At 42.7% G+C, this 18,179-nt stretch overlaps 1 protein-coding gene and 1 long non-coding RNA gene across 2 annotated transcripts in view; one reads left to right on the top strand and one right to left on the bottom strand.

The window, feature by feature from the left end:
• ZNF804A (zinc finger protein 804A) overlaps positions 1-14,275 on the bottom strand; it is a 153,617-nt gene extending 139,342 nt beyond the window's left edge. Inside the window, exon 1 of the mRNA XM_027734939.2 lies at positions 14,096-14,275. Coding sequence (XP_027590740.1) covers positions 14,096-14,206 — 111 coding nt within the window. The 5' untranslated portion in view covers positions 14,207-14,275. The remainder of the gene's footprint in view (positions 1-14,095) is intronic.
• Positions 14,276-14,353: 78 nt separating this feature from the next.
• LOC120323818 lies at positions 14,354-17,350 on the top strand. Its single transcript, XR_005564689.1, has 2 exons — positions 14,354-14,572; positions 14,844-17,350. It is a non-coding gene; the product is annotated as an uncharacterized LOC120323818 (long non-coding RNA).
• Positions 17,351-18,179: the final 829 nt, after the last annotated feature.

Below are 18,179 nucleotides of genomic sequence, written 5' to 3'. Positions count from 1 at the left end.
GGGTCAGCTAGAACGGACTGGGAGGTCAAAGAGCTGCCCTAGAAAATGAATGGACCCATCAAGGTGAGATTTGCACAGAGCAGGACGACACAGAATGCTAACCAAACTAGGGAGATTTTACACAGACTGGGAAAAAAACACACAGGGGGGAAATAAGGCAAAGAGTAAAAGACAAAGAGGTCAGAAATAAAACTTTTGTTTCTAACTGTGTAGAACTACTTCATTTTTAATTCACAAGAGAAAGAACAAATATATCCACACAAATACACAACTTAGAGCAATTAACAGTGCAGAAGGAAATAAATCTGTCAGCTCCCAACAATGTTCACATTATTCTCACAAAATACAAACGAGCCTATCTTACAAGTATTTTAAGCCAGGATTTATCAAAGCACCTTCCTGAGAAGCTGAAAACTATATCTGATACGTCAAAGGCAATGGAGAAGTCATAGCACAACTAGAGACTCCAGAAAACTAAAAACTCTACCCACAGCCAAATGCTGCGTTTGTGGCAACGAATTTGAGCAGTGGAGGAGGGAACAGGGAAGTGATAAGAATAGGATGAAGTGAGTGGTCCCAATGATGCTGGTGAGACTATGTATAGCATAAGCACATGTCACTATAATTGCAGACTGCACAATCCACCCCCAACAATCTACACATCAAGGAATCACCAGCAACATCCATGGAATTCTTCTAATTCACCTTTTATATGGACTACTGGGAACCATTTAGACAGATCTGTGCTGAAATGCTGGAGCGAGTTCAAATAAAAGCCACACCATAATCAAGACTAGAGGAATGATGTATGAAGAAAGAGGAAAACAGCTAAGCATGCCAAGCTTGGAAAAGATGCAAGTAATGAGGATTCTTACAGCTCACAAATATCTGAAAGATGTAACCATTGAGGAGAGACAGTAATTAGTCAGGACAAAATGGGCTTAACTTCAAATAACACAAAGGAAGCACAGTTGCAAAATAGTAATAGTTTCAGGAAATGCTTCCTGAGAGAAAAGTGCAACAGTTATTTTAAAGCATAGAGCATCCTATATACATGTATACATTAGATCATCTTATGTGGAGTGAGTTGCAACCTGTACCTCTATACCATGACCCTAATAGGTGGTTGCTGGACACAGGGATGACCAAAGAGCCCTTTACCATTCTTTTTTTTGAGGTGAATGATGCTGCCATCTATTCCAAACTGAACTGCACAAAAGGTTTGTATGGAAATATAACTATATTGAGTACTTAAACATTCGTTCAAACGAAAAATTTGAAGTGATTACAGCTAATAAACATGCTATTTCTAAACCTCTGAAGTGATATTATGATTCTGATAGACCATATGGTTTCAGTGTATTTATACTGCAATGAGCACTTTGGAGCCTTTTTGCATGTCAGCTGTGACTGAGGAGGTGTAGCGGGGACACACAGCAGGTTTGGGAGGAGGATCTGCTGGGGGACTTGGGGTGGACCCCCCACTCCTTGTGGTGGGTTGTGACACTGCTGTGAGCCACCCACCCCACCCCAAGCCTCACCCCTGTCAAATTTAGGGAAATGTTTGCTCAGCTGAAGTCATCCTTCCCGACCCCAATACCCAAATCAATAATCAAATGTTGGGGTTAATTGGCAACGAATTAAATTAAGCAAAATTCCCTGTGTTGAGACTGTTTTTCCAGCAACAGGAGCAGATGCTTTTCTAGAGGCAGTATTTAATTTACTAAGACCCCATTCACTTGCTAACAGCACTGAGCTTGATCAAGACCTCCTGTGTCATTGGGAAAAGTCATAGCTGCTGTAAGAGTGCCCATAAGTAAACAAGAAATGTTGCTGAATAACACAAAATGTCCCTAACTTCCTGCCACATCGATCCTGTTCTTTAGAGGGACACCAGGAGAACTCGGCAGAGGAGGGGCACTAAGTATTACTCCTTTATAGGTCACTGAGCTATTAATATTTTTTACTTTTTCTCACTGTTCCCATGGAGTTATGTCATGGGACAGAAGTACAGTCACATTAACCCTATTGCAAACCTGCCATTTGGCTGAAAATGTGGCCTATTAGTAATTAATCTTAGAACTGGAGGTAATAATAGCACTCTCCACTTCACTGATAGCACTGCTCATCCTGCATTTATAGCTCCTACAAGGACCCTTGACAGGGGAGAGAACCAGGGGAATGTGTCAGCTACTCCAAAAGGAGACAGGAGCTCCTGACTTTGCAACCTGCAACTCACCAGACCCTTTTTCTTCATTTCTTTTCCTGCAGCTGAACACACACTTGGAGAGACAAAAGGTCCGTTTTTTTTTCCCCTCTCCTCTCGAAGCGCACATGTGAGACTCATTAATGTTAATTGGATTTATGAATGCCTGCTGAAAAGAGAAGAAACTGTAAAGATTTCCCATTTGCAGGGAAACAATCAAAGGAACAATTTCTCGTTCATCTCGCTGATGAAGAGACGAGGAAATAATGGATGAGTCACTTTACATTATGATTCAAAATTCTTAAAATAGGAGAGATGAAAACACTGATTTCTGTACGGGTCATATTCATGTAAGGGACTCTTTCTAAGAATCCAATTTGAACCTTCAAGTGTAGTCCTGCTTCTAATTACCCAACTCCAAGAATAAATCATGGTCTGAATTGTAATTATACAGATTTGTTGCTATAATTCAATTTGTCAGGTGTAAAATACAAGTGTAATTTCCTCTACCCCCCCCCCCGTAGCCTTCAAAGAGACACTGAGCTTGAGCCATTTGATAATTTATTCCATATTGTGGCTTTCACATTTACTATGCATAAAACTTCTGACAGATATTTTTTTTTTTTAGAAGGTGATTATATACAGCTCTAGTTACTCTGCTAACTGATCTGAAAATAAATCCACACTCATCTCTTGGCTACAATACAGTCAGCATTAGCCACCACCTACCTGGCCCTGCAGTGACCAGAGCACTCCAAGGCAAGCTCAGAATTTCTCCTACCTGTAATGGGGACGAGGAAAAACACACACAATCTTTGCATGCACAGATTTGCTCTACAGGAAATTCTTCAAGGTTAGTCTTCTGCTCAGTCCCAGTCAACTAACTGGAAACACTTTGTATCAACTAGTCCCCTCTTACAGAAAAGAAGGATTCAGTTTTGGAACTGCCTTCCCCCAAAATCATATTTCCTCTACATAAATCATGAGCTACAAGAAATTAGTACAATGCCATATCAATTCATTAAACAATAGGTCTGAATATACAGAATGTACATTAAAAATGTAATATAGAAAAATATTCATATAAGATAACAAAAAAATACATATAGAAATATGTCTATAATATGAGCATATATTATAACAACACAAAAAAAATCAACCCATCAGCATACCATACCTGTTGTATGAAAAGATGCAAAATACCTGACCAGTTTTCTGGAAATACTCAAACTATGAAAGTACATACTGCACATACCACAGTGTGAGAGCTCTGTAGGCTGAAGAAGATAAGCTGGATGGTTTTTTCCTTATTTCCTCCCTCTTTGGAACAACCTGCATCTCCAGAAATGCAGGAGTGCAGCATATAATGCCTTTAGAAAATGCTTGGCTTGAGTTTTCCTTGCCTCTGCATAAAGCTGTTCTAATGACAACAAATCAATTCCTCCATCAGTTGTGCTCCTGAATACCTTTTAAAAGCCTTTCCAAAATTAAGATTATAGACTCCAGCCATTTTTAATACAAAAAAGTGTAATCAATAAAATACTGCTGATAATGCATATGATTTGTGGAGAGTGAGAGCTAAATATGAATGAGTTTTGGACAAGTTCCGAGTCTATCATCTCTCCTAATTACAAGTTGGGTCACTGACTGCGAATCGCATGACTCAGCTCGGGAATCCCTACAAAGAAACCCTAAGTCGATTTAATAGTTGCATTTGATTTATTTGTTACTCAGAACTGGAACAAGCCCTGTGTTTCAGACCTCTGACAGACGAGGGGCTCCCCAGAGGAGGTTTGTGCCGACACCGCTCCTGCCAGCCCGCCAGCCGTCATCTGGGATGAGGGAAGCCACGGGCACCGGGGGCTCCCAAAAGGCTGGGAGAGCAGGGCAGTGCAGTGACACGCCTCGCTCCCCGAGGAACCTCATCACACAGATTAAATTAAAAGCTCCTCTCCCGCAGATCAAACATGGAACTGTAACCTTGACTAAGCATGGAAGGCACATTTAGACCCATGCTTTGCTTAAAAGCACAGTAAATTAAGGCTGTTCAGTCAAGTTTTGGACATCTCCAAAGGTAGACATGCCACGGTCTCTCTGACCACCTCTTTCCAGTGCTTGACCACCCTCAATTTTTTTTCTTTTTCCTTGTATCTGATCAGGATTTCCCATTTCTTAACTTCAGCTTGTTTCCTCCTATTACACATCTCCAAGACAAGCCTCACAGACCAAAAATTCTCCAAGTCCGTCTGGTTTCCCCGCACAAGAACCTGAGCAAACGAGGCAGACAAGGGCCACTGCCACCATGCATATGCTGACAATGAAAGGCAAACCTTTGCCATGGCCTTTCTCCAGTTCCACCTTAACATCAGCCACTGCAATAATTTGTTATCACTTGGTAACTCCACCTTTTCTCTCTACGAAGTACCTTGGGTATTTCTGTTTCCTTCACATACCCAGCTGTGGTTTCCTTTCAGAAACTCCACTTTTCCTTCTTTACTTCTCGGTGTTTTATAAATCAGGTCCTCTCTGGGCACACTTGATCACCGTGGGCAGTTGCCAGCAAAGCACTACAGGTATCAGGTTTCACCAGACTTCTAATTACATTGCTTGACACTTCCATACCCACGAGCACTCAAAGGTGTTTCATAAAGAAACCCTCAAGCATTTCTGACATCCTGTTGGTAGCAAAGCTTTTCTTTCTGCTCAACAGGCCGTCACTCTTAAACCCCCACAAACCTTTGGAAGTGGTCCTTTAAAACTGCTTTAATCTCTTTCTAATCCTTAATTCTACCTGATATTCCATGCAAATTCGCTTATTTGCCAAACAAACAGGTGTCAGATGATTTATCAGCTCATTTGCACAGCAGAAGGACAGGCAAATATTATCTGGAGTTTTCTCCCTCGTGAAATATTTTCCTTAAAACTTATCAGAAAAAAAATCAATGTTACTTTTAGAAATATCAACGCAAAGAAGCAGAAAAATCCCATCTATTCAGTCGTATGTTCTACTGCTACCCCCAGAGTACTCCAAAGCATTAACTATATTTTAAGAACGTTTCATAAATAAGCAGCATAAAAGGTATTTTGCTTGAAAAAAGGCTACTAACAACCTTGCTTTATTTGTATAAAGAGTTGCTTACTGCTCATGTAAAAGAGCATAATGTTCTTTATGCAATTACATGAAGTTTCCAGAGTCTCACTTTTAAGAAAACCTAAAAACTTTTTTTTGACAATTAAGAATATTTTGTAAAAACAGAATACTTAAAAAAAAATAAAATAAAAAATTGAACAAACAAACCAACCTGGAGACTATAGTCACAGTATATAGTCACACTGTATATACATATATATATAGTCACAGTATATAGTCACACTATGGCAAGTATATAAGAAGCCTATTTATATCACTTCTTTACTTTGCCTTTTTTTTTTAAATTCAGAAACCAAACCAAATGAGTGTTCAACCTTTAAATAAACATTTTCCCGTGTTATTCAAAATGGGGAGGAGGATTTTGATTTAATAGAATAGGTGTCTCCTATGAGCTTTCTGTTTTCTCAGTATCAATGATTAGGGGTATGAAAACAAGTTAACCAAACATGTATAAAAAACACGACATACTTATGTATGTCATCCTTCCAAGGAAGGAAGACCAAACATCCTGTATGATTAAACATCTTTAAGCAACCTTCCCTAAATAACTATCCATTTCAATAATGACTAGTTTAAAAAAAAATAAAAAGAAGTTTTTTGTTTTATGGATTTAGGCTCAAGGTGTCACATGGACTGCTTGGCCAGACCCCTGTGTGCATCCCAACCCGACACAGACCCAAGCGTGTCCCCAGCTTTTAACTCCAGACATTTTATCAACATCCATTTGATGAAGGAGAAGCTGATACACTATTCTGTAATGGCTATTGTGCTTTCCTGTCAAAAACGCTTCCAGCAGAAATTAAATACTTAGAAATTACAGCTATTTAAACAATTACATTCTGCCACGTAAATCAAGCTGTAAGTGTATTTATTGAAAAAAGCAATTCACAAACTTTATGGACACCGACACACAGAAAATACTTTCTTCTTTTTCTTTCTTTGCTTTTTTTCCCCCAGTTAGAGTCTTACAGGTCTCAGATCATATAATCAGAACAGTTTGGCCTGCAAGTGACCTAAAAGCTCATTTAGTTCCAGCCCCTGTGCCATGGGCAGGGACAACCACACTGATTTTTATTTGCTGTGGAAGTATGTTACCAGTTAGATGGAAAGCAAGCAGCTTTCCTAGTCCAGAAATTCATTTCCATAAGGCAAAGAGGCAAATTCTAATGGATGGTTTGCAGCACCAAGAAAACAATCTGACCAAGACTTGGCCAATGTAAGCAAGAGAAATCTTGCAACCTGAATATTTGAGTTCAGCTGGGTCCCAGAGGAGGTAGCCTGATCACTTGTTACTTGGGGAAAGAAGCCTCTCTAAAAACATCATTTTCACACACACAGAAAAAATCATTTTAAAGAAATGCAAATCAGCACGGTCAGACAAAAAGCCTGATGAGTCCTAAATCATTTGTACAAAGCCAGAATATAGATGAGCTTCTAAAAACAAAACAAAAAAACCTCTCTCAGTTTCTCAGCCCAAATCTCAACCTTTTCCAAGACATTTCAAGAATTTTATGACAAACCCCTGTTCCTTATCATATGCAGTGGGGGCAGCAATGCCAGGTGGGAGATCAGGAGATCTCCCTCCAGGCCTTATGTGTGGATTTGTTCTTACAGCAGTGGAGGAAGAGTTTGAATTCTCTTTCTCACACCACTATTTGTATAGCTACCACCATTTCAAATTCCATATTGAAAATATTTGGAAATTTAATCTCTGAGTCAATTTAAAAAAAAAAAATTAAAAAAAAAAGGATTCCACAGGAATTCATGTCCGCACACAACTCAGATGCTTCAGAACAAACATTCTCTGCCAAGGGAAAAATGAAACCCTCTGCCCAATCTGTACCTTTGCCATGGCCAGTCCTCAGAGAAAGGGAATTGTAAATGTATTTTAACAAAATCAATTAATTACACTATGAGTTAAAAATTCCTGTTTCCCGATGCCTTCAGGCAGTTTCTTATCTCTGTTGAACAAACAAGGTTAAACATGACAAATATTGTGCCTCCTTGTGAGTAAATGTTGTTTTGTTTACTTTGGGTTTTTTTAAACAACACAGTAAGTCACAGCTCATCATAAAACAGTCTCTCAAGAACACTGGAGAAAAAAACATTTGTTCTCGGTCCAAAAATGTGTGGAAAAATAAAAGGGTCTGACTAGTATTTGTTTATGAGGGACTGGCCAGACAGCTGAATTAGGAAGGCTCATTCCCTCTGCCATGTTTACATTTGAATCACAAGTGAGCAAACAAAAAAAATCAACTCACTTTCCACCACCAACAGGCAGCATTAAAAGAAACTGTCCTGTAAATAATTATTAATTGTATTAAGATATTCAATAATAGAAAATCCTCTGGGGGATTGATTTTGTGGGATTATTTTAGCTCTTCCCTACATTTCAAGATGCATCTCTTCAATAGCTTTGGGTTTTGCAGAGATTAATTGTTCCTGTTGGCATGGCTAAGTGCCATTCCAAAAAGGAAATATTGCAATTGTCACCAGCTAGGGGCATCCAAGATCTTGCAGCTACTTAGTTAAGTCCTACATGAAAACCCAACGTGCTGAACTAAAAGGCCACTCACTACTCAGTGTCCTCTAGATCCACTACTCAGAGTTAACCAGTTTTTTCAACATCCCTGCTGATAGGAAGCTCGGAGAACCCGTATGTTCCCAGAGCCTACAGGGAAGGCAAGACCTTTAGGACTTCAACCCGCACCTTGAAAAGGTGTAATAAGTTTAAGGACTTCAAAAATATCCGTGGTTTTGAAAACACAGAGGCCAACTTGCTGTTTTCCAGTCAGCAACCACGGTAAAACAACATATCAGCAACGCTGTTTTCCGAGTGCGAGCAACGTGTTAAAATTAACGTTGTGTATCTCTGAGCTACGAGACTGCTCCAGATATTTGCATCAGAAAATATATTCAAGGCGAAGGCTCTCCTCAGACTTACTCTTGAAGGCCTTGATCTGAAAAAAACTAAACAAGTGTACTAATTTAACCATGGTAATAGTCTAATTACATCCAACAGAATACCGACGTGTTTGAAGCTTACCATGCATTTAATAAGCTTTTACAGTACAAAAGTCTGCCTCAGTAATGGTTCTGAAGCAGGAGCTGTCCCAGTTTAAACCTACTGCGTGTTGGACTCCAGCTCCTGCTATATTTTGGAGCAGACGATGGACTCACACGGAGTCTGATGGACACAAGAGTGCTGCCTCTCACTGCACGAGCCTTGGCACCTCTCAGAATTGCTCCAGAAATGCACTTAAACTATGATAGCTTCCTGTCCACTCAGCTCACCCAAACAACCCTGCTGCTCCTGCCTTGGATCAGGACTGACACCGAGAGCCCCCAAAAAATAAACCAAGTGGCTGCAGTTCGTACAAATGAACTCAAGAAGTGGAGCACAGTTATGATTTTATTGTTCCTCACGCTTTACCAGCCTATTTTCGTTTTCTTCTGAATGGTTGGCTTTCAATCATGGTCAAAGCGACGCTTATTAATTATTAAAATTAAATTAGGTAGACTTTATTTTGTCGGTTTAATATTTTAATGAGTTAGGGCTGTTCAGCTTCTCTCGCAGAAAAGATCTGAATGTTTTCAAGTTCCAAGCTCAGGTCAAAAAAGACATTAGCAGATCCACGGGGAACAAAAACACTGAAGAAAAAGACAGGTGATTTTTTTTCACCCTTAACCAATACAACTCCAGCCTAACAACTCTACCCAACTCTGAAACACTAAAGTACGTTCCAATAGTTCTATTAAACTCTGCATGTATAAGACATAATTTTTAAATTGCCCAGCTACTGGCAATATATGATAAGGCAAACAGAATTGCAGGACCTGCTTCTATGAGTATTTCAAATAAACTTATGGTAGATATTGTTTATTTTATATATGTACTAGATGGCTTGCAAACAGTGGATGTTTACCCTATTGTGCAGAATTACAACTGCAGTCTTCATGAGGAAAGCTGTTTTACAGGTAGTTTACTGCTTTCTTCCTGCAGTAGGGTATTGACATTTGTAATAGGAATTCTCATAAAATACATTTTTTTAATGTCCACCCCAACGTGTTTACTTTAGTTGATGTGGAAAGACAAAAATATTCTACAAAATTTAAAAGAGCTAAAGACAACAGACAGCCTGAACAACAGATGGCACATTCAGAAGACACTTGTATGTCAGTATCTGAACTCCGTGGAGCTTTCATAAAAGTAGAAGCATGCCCTAAGACTTCTAAAAGAAGTTATATATATATATATACATATACATATATATATATTCTACCCCTGAAGTCCCCTGTGTACATATTTTTAACCAAAGTATAAACCTACAAATAGATGTAGGTGTGTGCTAGACACAATAATAGATTCCAGTGTTTGGCACATTTGGTCCTTTAACCAACCACTTACCAGGGAATTTTTATCTTACCTACTTTTGATCTGTATCAACAAGACACTTCAAACTAGAATTACAGTATCAATTTACAACACATAGAGGTCTAAACCTCCTTGGCCAAGTAATAGCACCTTACTTGTTCAGATCACCAACAGAGAAATGTATTTGTCCAATTAAAAGAAGTGAAGGAGCCCTGCACCACCTACTCAGAAGACCAAACAAAGAGTCACTTCTCTTGCTGACCAGCCAAAGATTGTACTTATTAACTAGGACAATGCCTTAAAATGGCTTGGTTTATAACCTGAAAGACATTTTAAGGATTTAGAAAAATCGCCTGTGGTTGTGACTCCAAACAGCTGATTTCTCTCTCCAGAGAGCTATTTTTTCCACACAAGTTTCAATACTTTTTGAGATTATAAACTGCAAGACAGCAGCCACAGCAAGGAAGATGAATTACGAAGACAGACTACTGTAATTTGGCGTCAATAGCATAAGGCCTAAAAAAAATAACACAGTAAGTGCATTAAAAGTTCAGGAGATCCATGGGCAAAACAAAGTGCTTGTAGCAAACAAACTTCTATAAAATGCTACTGCTAAAAACAACAGCCTTGGGGAAAGCTTCAAAGACACCAAGTATGAACCCTGACAAGAAATGGCCAACCAATCAGGCCAATATCAATGGATTAAAACATCAAGGCACACATAAAAATGCAGAAAGAGCCTTAGAAATTTGTAACATCATTGCACAGTACTGACCCACAGGGTAAGTTTTGACTTTCTTGTTCAAAAAACATCTGCCACATAAAGACCAGACAGTACCTGCTTCACTTGGTACACCAACAAAATGCCCCTTCCAAAGAGATGCCACAGAGCCTTCCAACAGCAGATTAACTATTGCAATGAGACTGTGCATATCTGAGGGATATTTCAGACAGTACAAACTGCAGTGGAGAGGACAAAGTCTTATCCAACAGCCCAAATACCACCAATTTCTTTTAACCATACATCTTCTGGAATAACTCTGAGTTTTCGAGGCTGTTCTTCCACAAGTGCTAAGCCCGTTTCCCATCAATTCATTGCTCACAGTTATCTTCCTGATAAGGAGCAGCAGATTACAACTGGGTAAGGGGGTCCTACCCAAACAGTTACCCCATGGGGGAGCACAGACACTGGGTACTGTGCAAAGCTGGGCTATCAGATACCCAGAACTATATGTAAATACACATCCCTTTATTTCCCACCACTGTCTCACTAAAGGTTCATTCACAGGCATTTTGTTCGTATTTTATTTAATTAAAAAAGTTTTTACAGTAACCTGTTTCCACAGCTAACCTAAATCCAGCCTTTCCTTTGTTCCCTCTTGTGCACTTCACTCTGAGCTCAGGTTTTCCCAAAATGTCTTCCCTTGAGGAACCGAACTGTGGCCTTCCCACGCTCACTTCACATCTTTATCCCTCAGCCACTTCTCTCCACTGCCCAAATAAGCCCATCTCAAAGCCCTGCACTCAGTGGGCATTACAGCTATTTATGCCTTGGAGAAAGGCCATGCCTAGAAACCAAGCCATAGAAACAGTGTTATTCCCTCTTATCTACCAAAAAGTAACTCTCTGATGTTCTCCACTGAGAAAGACTTTTACAGAAGGACAAAGCTTTGTTCTTCATGTCCCCTACCAGGTGAGAAAAGGTTTGTAACTCTTTTTTCCTGTTACCTTCTGGGAGTTTTGACGCAAAACTTCACAAAGCTTTAAATGACTAACTCTGTGTGAAACAGGACACAGAGAGAGGACAAAAACGTCAGGATCACCTGCAGGGACAATCAGTCAGGGAAAATGTTTTTCAGTGACCTCTCCTGAAGAGCAGGGCAGAAAAAGATGAGTTTCAGGTGAGTGGTAGGTCACTCCAGAAGGGGACAGTAGGCAAAAGGTCCAAGGAGCTTCCTCCCTTGAAACCTAATCAGCTCCAGGTTTGAAGATACACCATATAAAATCATCCTGAAAGCACAACTTCACCATTTGACTAGAACCAGCACTTTCCTACTTGCTGTGAAATTCTACTGCAGCACGTATCTTCATTTCTAGACAGAGTGTGGTGGCAGAACTCTGAAAGAGAATCAAAGCTTAACAAATATAAGTTTTTCATGGCAGCAATTCTACCCTGTACAAGGAGAGGCTGTTTTCAGGTTCTCACTTTACAAGGAAGCAGTGATTTTAGAAAGTTTGGAGAACGGATGAAGAGGCAATGAAATGAATACTTTAAAGCAAAATGGGAAAATATGTCTGAGCTAGAGCAGCTCAAAATTCCTGATTTTTAGCTTCACAAATTGCTGTTTCTCCCAGTCTTATCCCTAGGATGGAAGAAACCAAGAGGATATTAAAAGTCCATGTGCTTACTGAAACTTCTAAAAACATACTCTACTTTGTATTAATAAATATTTTCATGAAGTCTGAAAGTTTATTTGCAGTGAAAGGGACCGATCCTCTGAAACAATAAACATCTGATCTTCCCATGGAAGTGACTGACTTGTACTCCAGTGCCTCAGAACTCTCACTCTGAACCATACAATCACCCTCTATCACAACCCAGCAGTATCTTTAGCTCCTATAAATTAAAAATAGCCTGAACAGAAATAAAAGTCTTGATGCCTGCACCTATACTATTTACTTCGTAGTGAAGGATTTCATTTTGCTGCCCACAGAGCCAACATCTTCCTTTTTAACTCAGCAGAAACTTTGCCAGCTACACTACTCACTGCCCACACATAAATTTTTTGGCCGCTAATGTTTTCACCAGTAAATAAATCAATCAGGAATATGGAGAATACAGGGCTGCTTTTTTGGCCACAAGAAAATAAAAAAAATAAAAATAATAAAATGCTGCTGGAGCAGAACCCATTATGAACTGCAAGACAATATACAGTCCAAAAGTTACATCAGAGTATTCTCAGTTCTGCCAAATGCATCTTTACTGAGATTGTTCAGTGAAAAGAAGGTGATGTATCATGCAATTATTTGAAGTGTACCAAATATTTCTACAGTAGGTCTTGGTTTTGCAACTGTAACAGTAAAATATTACACACATATTGCCATCTCATGGATACTACAACACTTGTTTAAAATTCCAAGAACCCTAACAGAAAAAATATGCAGAATCCACAGCAAGTAAAATCGTAAAGATTCACAACGTGAAAGCAGGAATTCACATTTGAAACAGTCCAAAAATCTGCCTCAGATTCTCCCGTAGTAGTTACTATTTTTATGACTTGGCTCAGACTTGCTTTAATCTCTTTATTTAGGGAGAATCTGCAAGCTTGCCAACTCTAGCAAACGTTAAGTACTTTAGTAAATTCCCCATCAAAATAGGTCGTGCATTCGAGGGAACAAGGATGTGGTAAGTTCTGCTCCATCTCCTCCAAAGGGGATTTCGGAGTAAGGCAGCGATGGGAGAGAGAGATAAACAACGTGGCTAAGCCCCTCTTTCAGCTCCATCCTCCTCTCCAGACATCTGTCCACACTTTGTTGTGCCGTGATTGAGATGTTACGTGATGCAGCTCGCCCAGCCTGCCGTTATCCTACATCCCTTTTATCTGAGCAAGCAGGAGAGCACATGTATTGCCAATGCTATTGCGTCGTCACTCTTCCATTAAAGTTCAGTAACAGCACGAAGCGAGTCCAAGCAAGTCAGCAAAACCATCGGAAACCCAATAGATGTCAAGATATCTAAGTATGGAGGATGAATACAGAAACAGTTCGAGCAGCCTGTGCACACTTTCCGGAGCATCTAGCCGAACTGCCTAAAGCCACCAAGTCCTGTCAAACCCCGAGGTTTGCTTTCAAAAAAACTTGGCAGCCGACAAACAGAAACCTGTATCGTTTCTGAAGCTGTGCTCGAACAAACGCATCTCTCTACCCAAGGGGCTCGGACAAGCAAGTAAACAAGTTTCGGGTCCTTCCCGCACTTCCCCGGGCAGGACCTCCGGCTGTCCCCGCACCGGGGGGACACGGCGGGGAGTCACGGAGGGGGACACGGTACGGAGCCCCCCCCGCCGAGGGATGCCCTCCGCTGAGCAGCGGCCGCCTCTCCCCGACCTCCCCCAGGCTGCGGAGCCCCAGCCCTGCAGCTCCCCGCCCAGAAGGGTCCCCGGGCTCTCCCTCCGCAGGCAGCCCCACCCCGGCGGCTCTGCGGGGACACCCCGCACCTGCCCCGGGGAGGCGGCGGGCGGGAGCGCAGCGCGTCCCCGCGGCGGCAAAGCCCGGGCGGGCGGCCCCCGGCTCCCGCTAGCCCGAGCCGCCGCTGTGAGCAGGAGGAGGAGGAGGGAAGGGGGAGGCAAGGGAAGAAGGCCATTACCAGAGTTTTGTTCCCGTTCTTGCTGAGGGGGCCGCGGAAAACTCCCTTGATGTTGCGAAAGTGCCCGTTGCTGAGGTGCGCGGAGCTGATGACAATGTAGTAGCACTCCATGGGGCCGGGGCCGCCTCCTCAGGCCGGGCTCGGCGGGGCCGGGCGGGGAGGGCCGGGGCCGGCGCTGCCGGGGCCGGCGGCGGGGCGGGGGGTGCGGCCCCTCAGGCGCGGCGCGGCCGCGGGAGGAGGAGGAGGAGGATGCGCGGCGGGGCGGCCGCGGCGGAGCCGAGCGAGCTGCCGCCGCCGCTGGCAGGCATAGTGCTATTATAGCGAGCAGCCTTGCCGGTCGGCTGCACTGAGCCAATGGCAGGGAGCCACTGGGCTGGTACCGAGCGCTGTCAGAGGAGGACATCTGTCACACGCCGCCTCCACCGCCACCCACCGCCCCACGCCCCGCTGCCCCCGCCGCGGACGGGCCGGCGGCAGGTAAAGGGGGACGGGCGGGGCGAGAGGGCAGAGCCGGCACCCCAACCCAGCGAGCTGCGAAGGTGGGGTGTGCCCTCCTTTTTCCGGGGGTGGGGACGACGACGAGTGTGGTTTTCCTCCGGGATTGGGGAGGAGGGGGGGACGTGGAGAGATGCTGGGGGTGCAACGCCCCCAGCCCAGCGGTCCTGCCCCTCGAATCCCCCTTCCTCCGAGCAGCCCCCGCGCCCGTTTTTTTTTTTAATTCCATATTTCTCTACCACCTAACTCACAGGCACTTCCACCTGCCCGGGGCGGAGCAGCCCCCTCGGTCCCCGGGACCGATGGATCGCCGCTTCCGCCCGCCGCTCTCGGCTCCAGCGGCCCGTGACGGCGTAATTGGGTGAAATCGGTCATTTCTCATCCCCGCTCGGGCTAAGCTCCATCCCGCCCTTTGCTGGGCTGCGGCGGCCGCAGCCCATTCCCAGCGCATCCCGCCCGACGAAGCTGCAGGATCAGAAGCGGGCTGGCAAAACTTCTGGGTCACGGCATCGGGAAGCGCCGGGGCGGCATCCTCCCCTTCCCGGGGCGTCCTTATCCCTCCCTCCTGGGGTGCCGCATCCCCCCCGGGCCGCCCGCGTCCTCCCCCGCGGTTACTCACGGCTCTCCCGGCCCGGGGCCGCCGGCGGAGGCGGCTCTGCCCGCCCGGCCTCGCAGGGCCTGGGCGGCTGCAGGGAAAAGGAGACCCACCATGGTTTCTTGCAGGCTCTGGCGCTGCCTCTGCGATCCTCACCCTCAGCCTTAACGCCCGTATAACGTACTCGCTCCGTTCTATAAAGCCCCCAGCAAACTGTGGATTAAAAACCATTAGGTACATCAGCATGAGGCAGCTGTAGCATACCCGTGCTCCTGCACCAGCACAAGTGCTTCTTTTTGCAGCTCACAAATTGGAGCTCGCTGCCAGGAACAGAATTTGTCACAGTATAAGACGTGCTCAAGAAAGAAAGATGCTCAAGTGTGGTTTGTTGTTTCTGGTGTTTGTTTTTCTGGTGGGTTTTTTTTCCCCATAACGTATCTATGATTTGCAGCTTTATCACGTAAGGCGTGAAACACTCTTACAGCTGCCTCGTCTTCCAACATGCTTTACCCTTTATTCTGGGTTGTAAAAATCAAGACTGATGGGGTGAAATTCCAGTGCCAAAAGAGGGAACACCTTAGAAAAGAAGCCCAGAACCATGATGTAACATCTGAAAATGTCTTTTAGTCAGCATTTACTCCTGGTAACATAAAACCACCATCCTGTCATCCTGCCCTCCAAAATAAAGGAGCTGCTGCCAGAAAATTTGGGATGGGGGACGCACACAAACACTTTCCTGGCAGAAATTACTCTCTCCTGATGAAGCAACGAGCAGGTTTTTGAGAGGTACCTTCTTCTGATAAGCATTTTCTATCATTACTTCCCTTTGTACACAGTGAATTGTAAATTTTGACAGCTGTCACTCATCCATCAGCATTTCCAGTACTTAGGAAGGAATTACAGGAATGGCAAAAGTGGTAAGTTTTGACAGCTAAGACACAGGTGAGAGATCAGAATTTGCTGCTCTTGTTACAGCCAAAAAAGGTGTCATAATGTACACGCACAGTAATACTATTTTTCTGGTTATGAGCGTGTATGGGTACATCTAGAAATAACCAGCAAGTTCGTTACCATGCAAAAATGAAGTCAATATTATAAAAAAATCTGATAAATTTAACAACACAGCACACTTAAGGCCTGGTTCCTATTTCAGACAGGATCACAGGTACTGTTCTCTCTCAAAAAATGTCAGAATTTAAGGCAGCATAGACTAACGAAAAGCATGAAATTCTTATGCATGAAATATTATTATGCAAGAAATAAAATTAGGCAACGCTTTTCTGTGAATAAATATATTCCAACTTGGACTAGAAACATTTTTTCCACCTTCTAAATATAACATTACTGATATGTGAGGACCCTTCTGCCTGGGGTCCTTCAAAAACTTTTTGAAGAACTGGAACCTTTTTCTCTCAAATCCTTGCATTGACACGCTGCTGACATGTTTTGTCACACCTGCTACAGCCATACCTGGGCCCTTTCAGGGTTGTAGATGCAGAGATAGAGAGAGCTGCTGGCTGGCCTTTCAGAGGTGTGCAGGTGTGCGCTGCTTGCACGCTCTTTTTAGAGTCCAAGAACTTGGGAACATGTTATTGTAGCAACAGAGAAATTATCTACTCCTGTAGCTCAAGTTTTAAAGGCTCAACCTGCTTTATAACAAACAGGAGTGACTGAAACAGCTTTAAAAGCTGTTAAAGCTTCTGCTAATGAAGATTATTGGCCTCCTCTATTAAAGGAGGAAAAAAACCAACAACTAAAGACCACTTGATTCCTCCAAAGCACTCAATAAACAAATGACTAGCAGTACTAAATAGCACCTATATACATTTTCTACTCCTACCTCTTTATTATTATTTTTTTTGGCTGATCTTCTCTGATACTTTGCTATCTTAATTTTTCACTGAAGTTTTCCTGCCTCATTCTGTTTCTCTGTTATGATCACACAGGCTCAAGATACTGCTTCCTTCCCACACCTTTTATTTGTAATAAATTGCTAATTTCATCAATCCCTAAACCCCATGGATCCTACATACCATTAGTCCTACCTATTTCAGTCTTTGTCCTGTTCCTCTGGGTAAACATCTGGAGTTTCAACTGTGTGTATTACTATTTATTCGCATCTCTGCCAAATAATAATAATAACCAGTGCTGCTTATTTACTCCTTCTCATGTTCTCCTTGATACTTCTTATTTGGAAGAAACCTCCCAGGAGTTGTTCCTGTATACAACTGCAAATACTAACTCAAGAAAGAGGCTATGGATTTGAGACACTTTCTGGAAAACTTCTGAACTAGAAGCCAGTGAACAAATTACACTAATTCACATATATTGTGCTGTTTTTCTGCTTCTGACAATACTCAGTATTCTGCATTCTAATATTTAATATTAATCGTTCAAGAAATAGCCCTGGCATAACCCAGAAAAAAATATTCTACTGTATAAACAAACCCCTTTTGCTTAACAGTCTTTAAAGAGTGGCACAGAGTATGTGTTACCAAGCAAACATATCCTGAGAAATCATTCACACTCTACTGAGACATTTCCATCAAGGATAGAAAGGAGTATATCTGTGCTGTAAGTCACAAAAAACTCAATTAAGCTCCCACAGCAATTCTTATTGAATTCAAGAAAATTCAGTTTATCCTAAGAATATCTCCCTTAACAAATCTGCTGTCTGAGACACACCTTTTTACCGTCTCCTGCCCTTTTAGTCTCCTTGTATCGCTCTTTTTTTCCCCTTTACCCTTAGCCTTGGATGTTTTTCCCTATTTCTGATGTCTGTCATCCTTGCACTAAGCGGAAGGAAAACCAGGAGTGTCCTACGTACCTTTGAAAGGCCATTATGGTGTAATACACATTATACACTGTATTACAACTGCATTCATTCATCAGCTATGGGGGTGGCACAGCTAGAAAAAGGGGAAACTGGGACAGCCTGGTAGCCTAGTTCCTCAGCACATCCCTCCCTGCATGTGAAGAGGATCAGAGTGGGTT

This window comes from Pipra filicauda, unplaced genomic scaffold (genome assembly GCF_003945595.2).
Source record: "Pipra filicauda isolate LSUMZ 115617 unplaced genomic scaffold, ASM394559v2 scaffold348_size1222971_pilon, whole genome shotgun sequence".
NCBI lineage: Eukaryota > Metazoa > Chordata > Aves > Passeriformes > Pipridae > Pipra > Pipra filicauda.
Note: the sequence above shows the minus strand (reverse complement) of the source record. Positions and strands in the feature narration are given on the sequence as shown.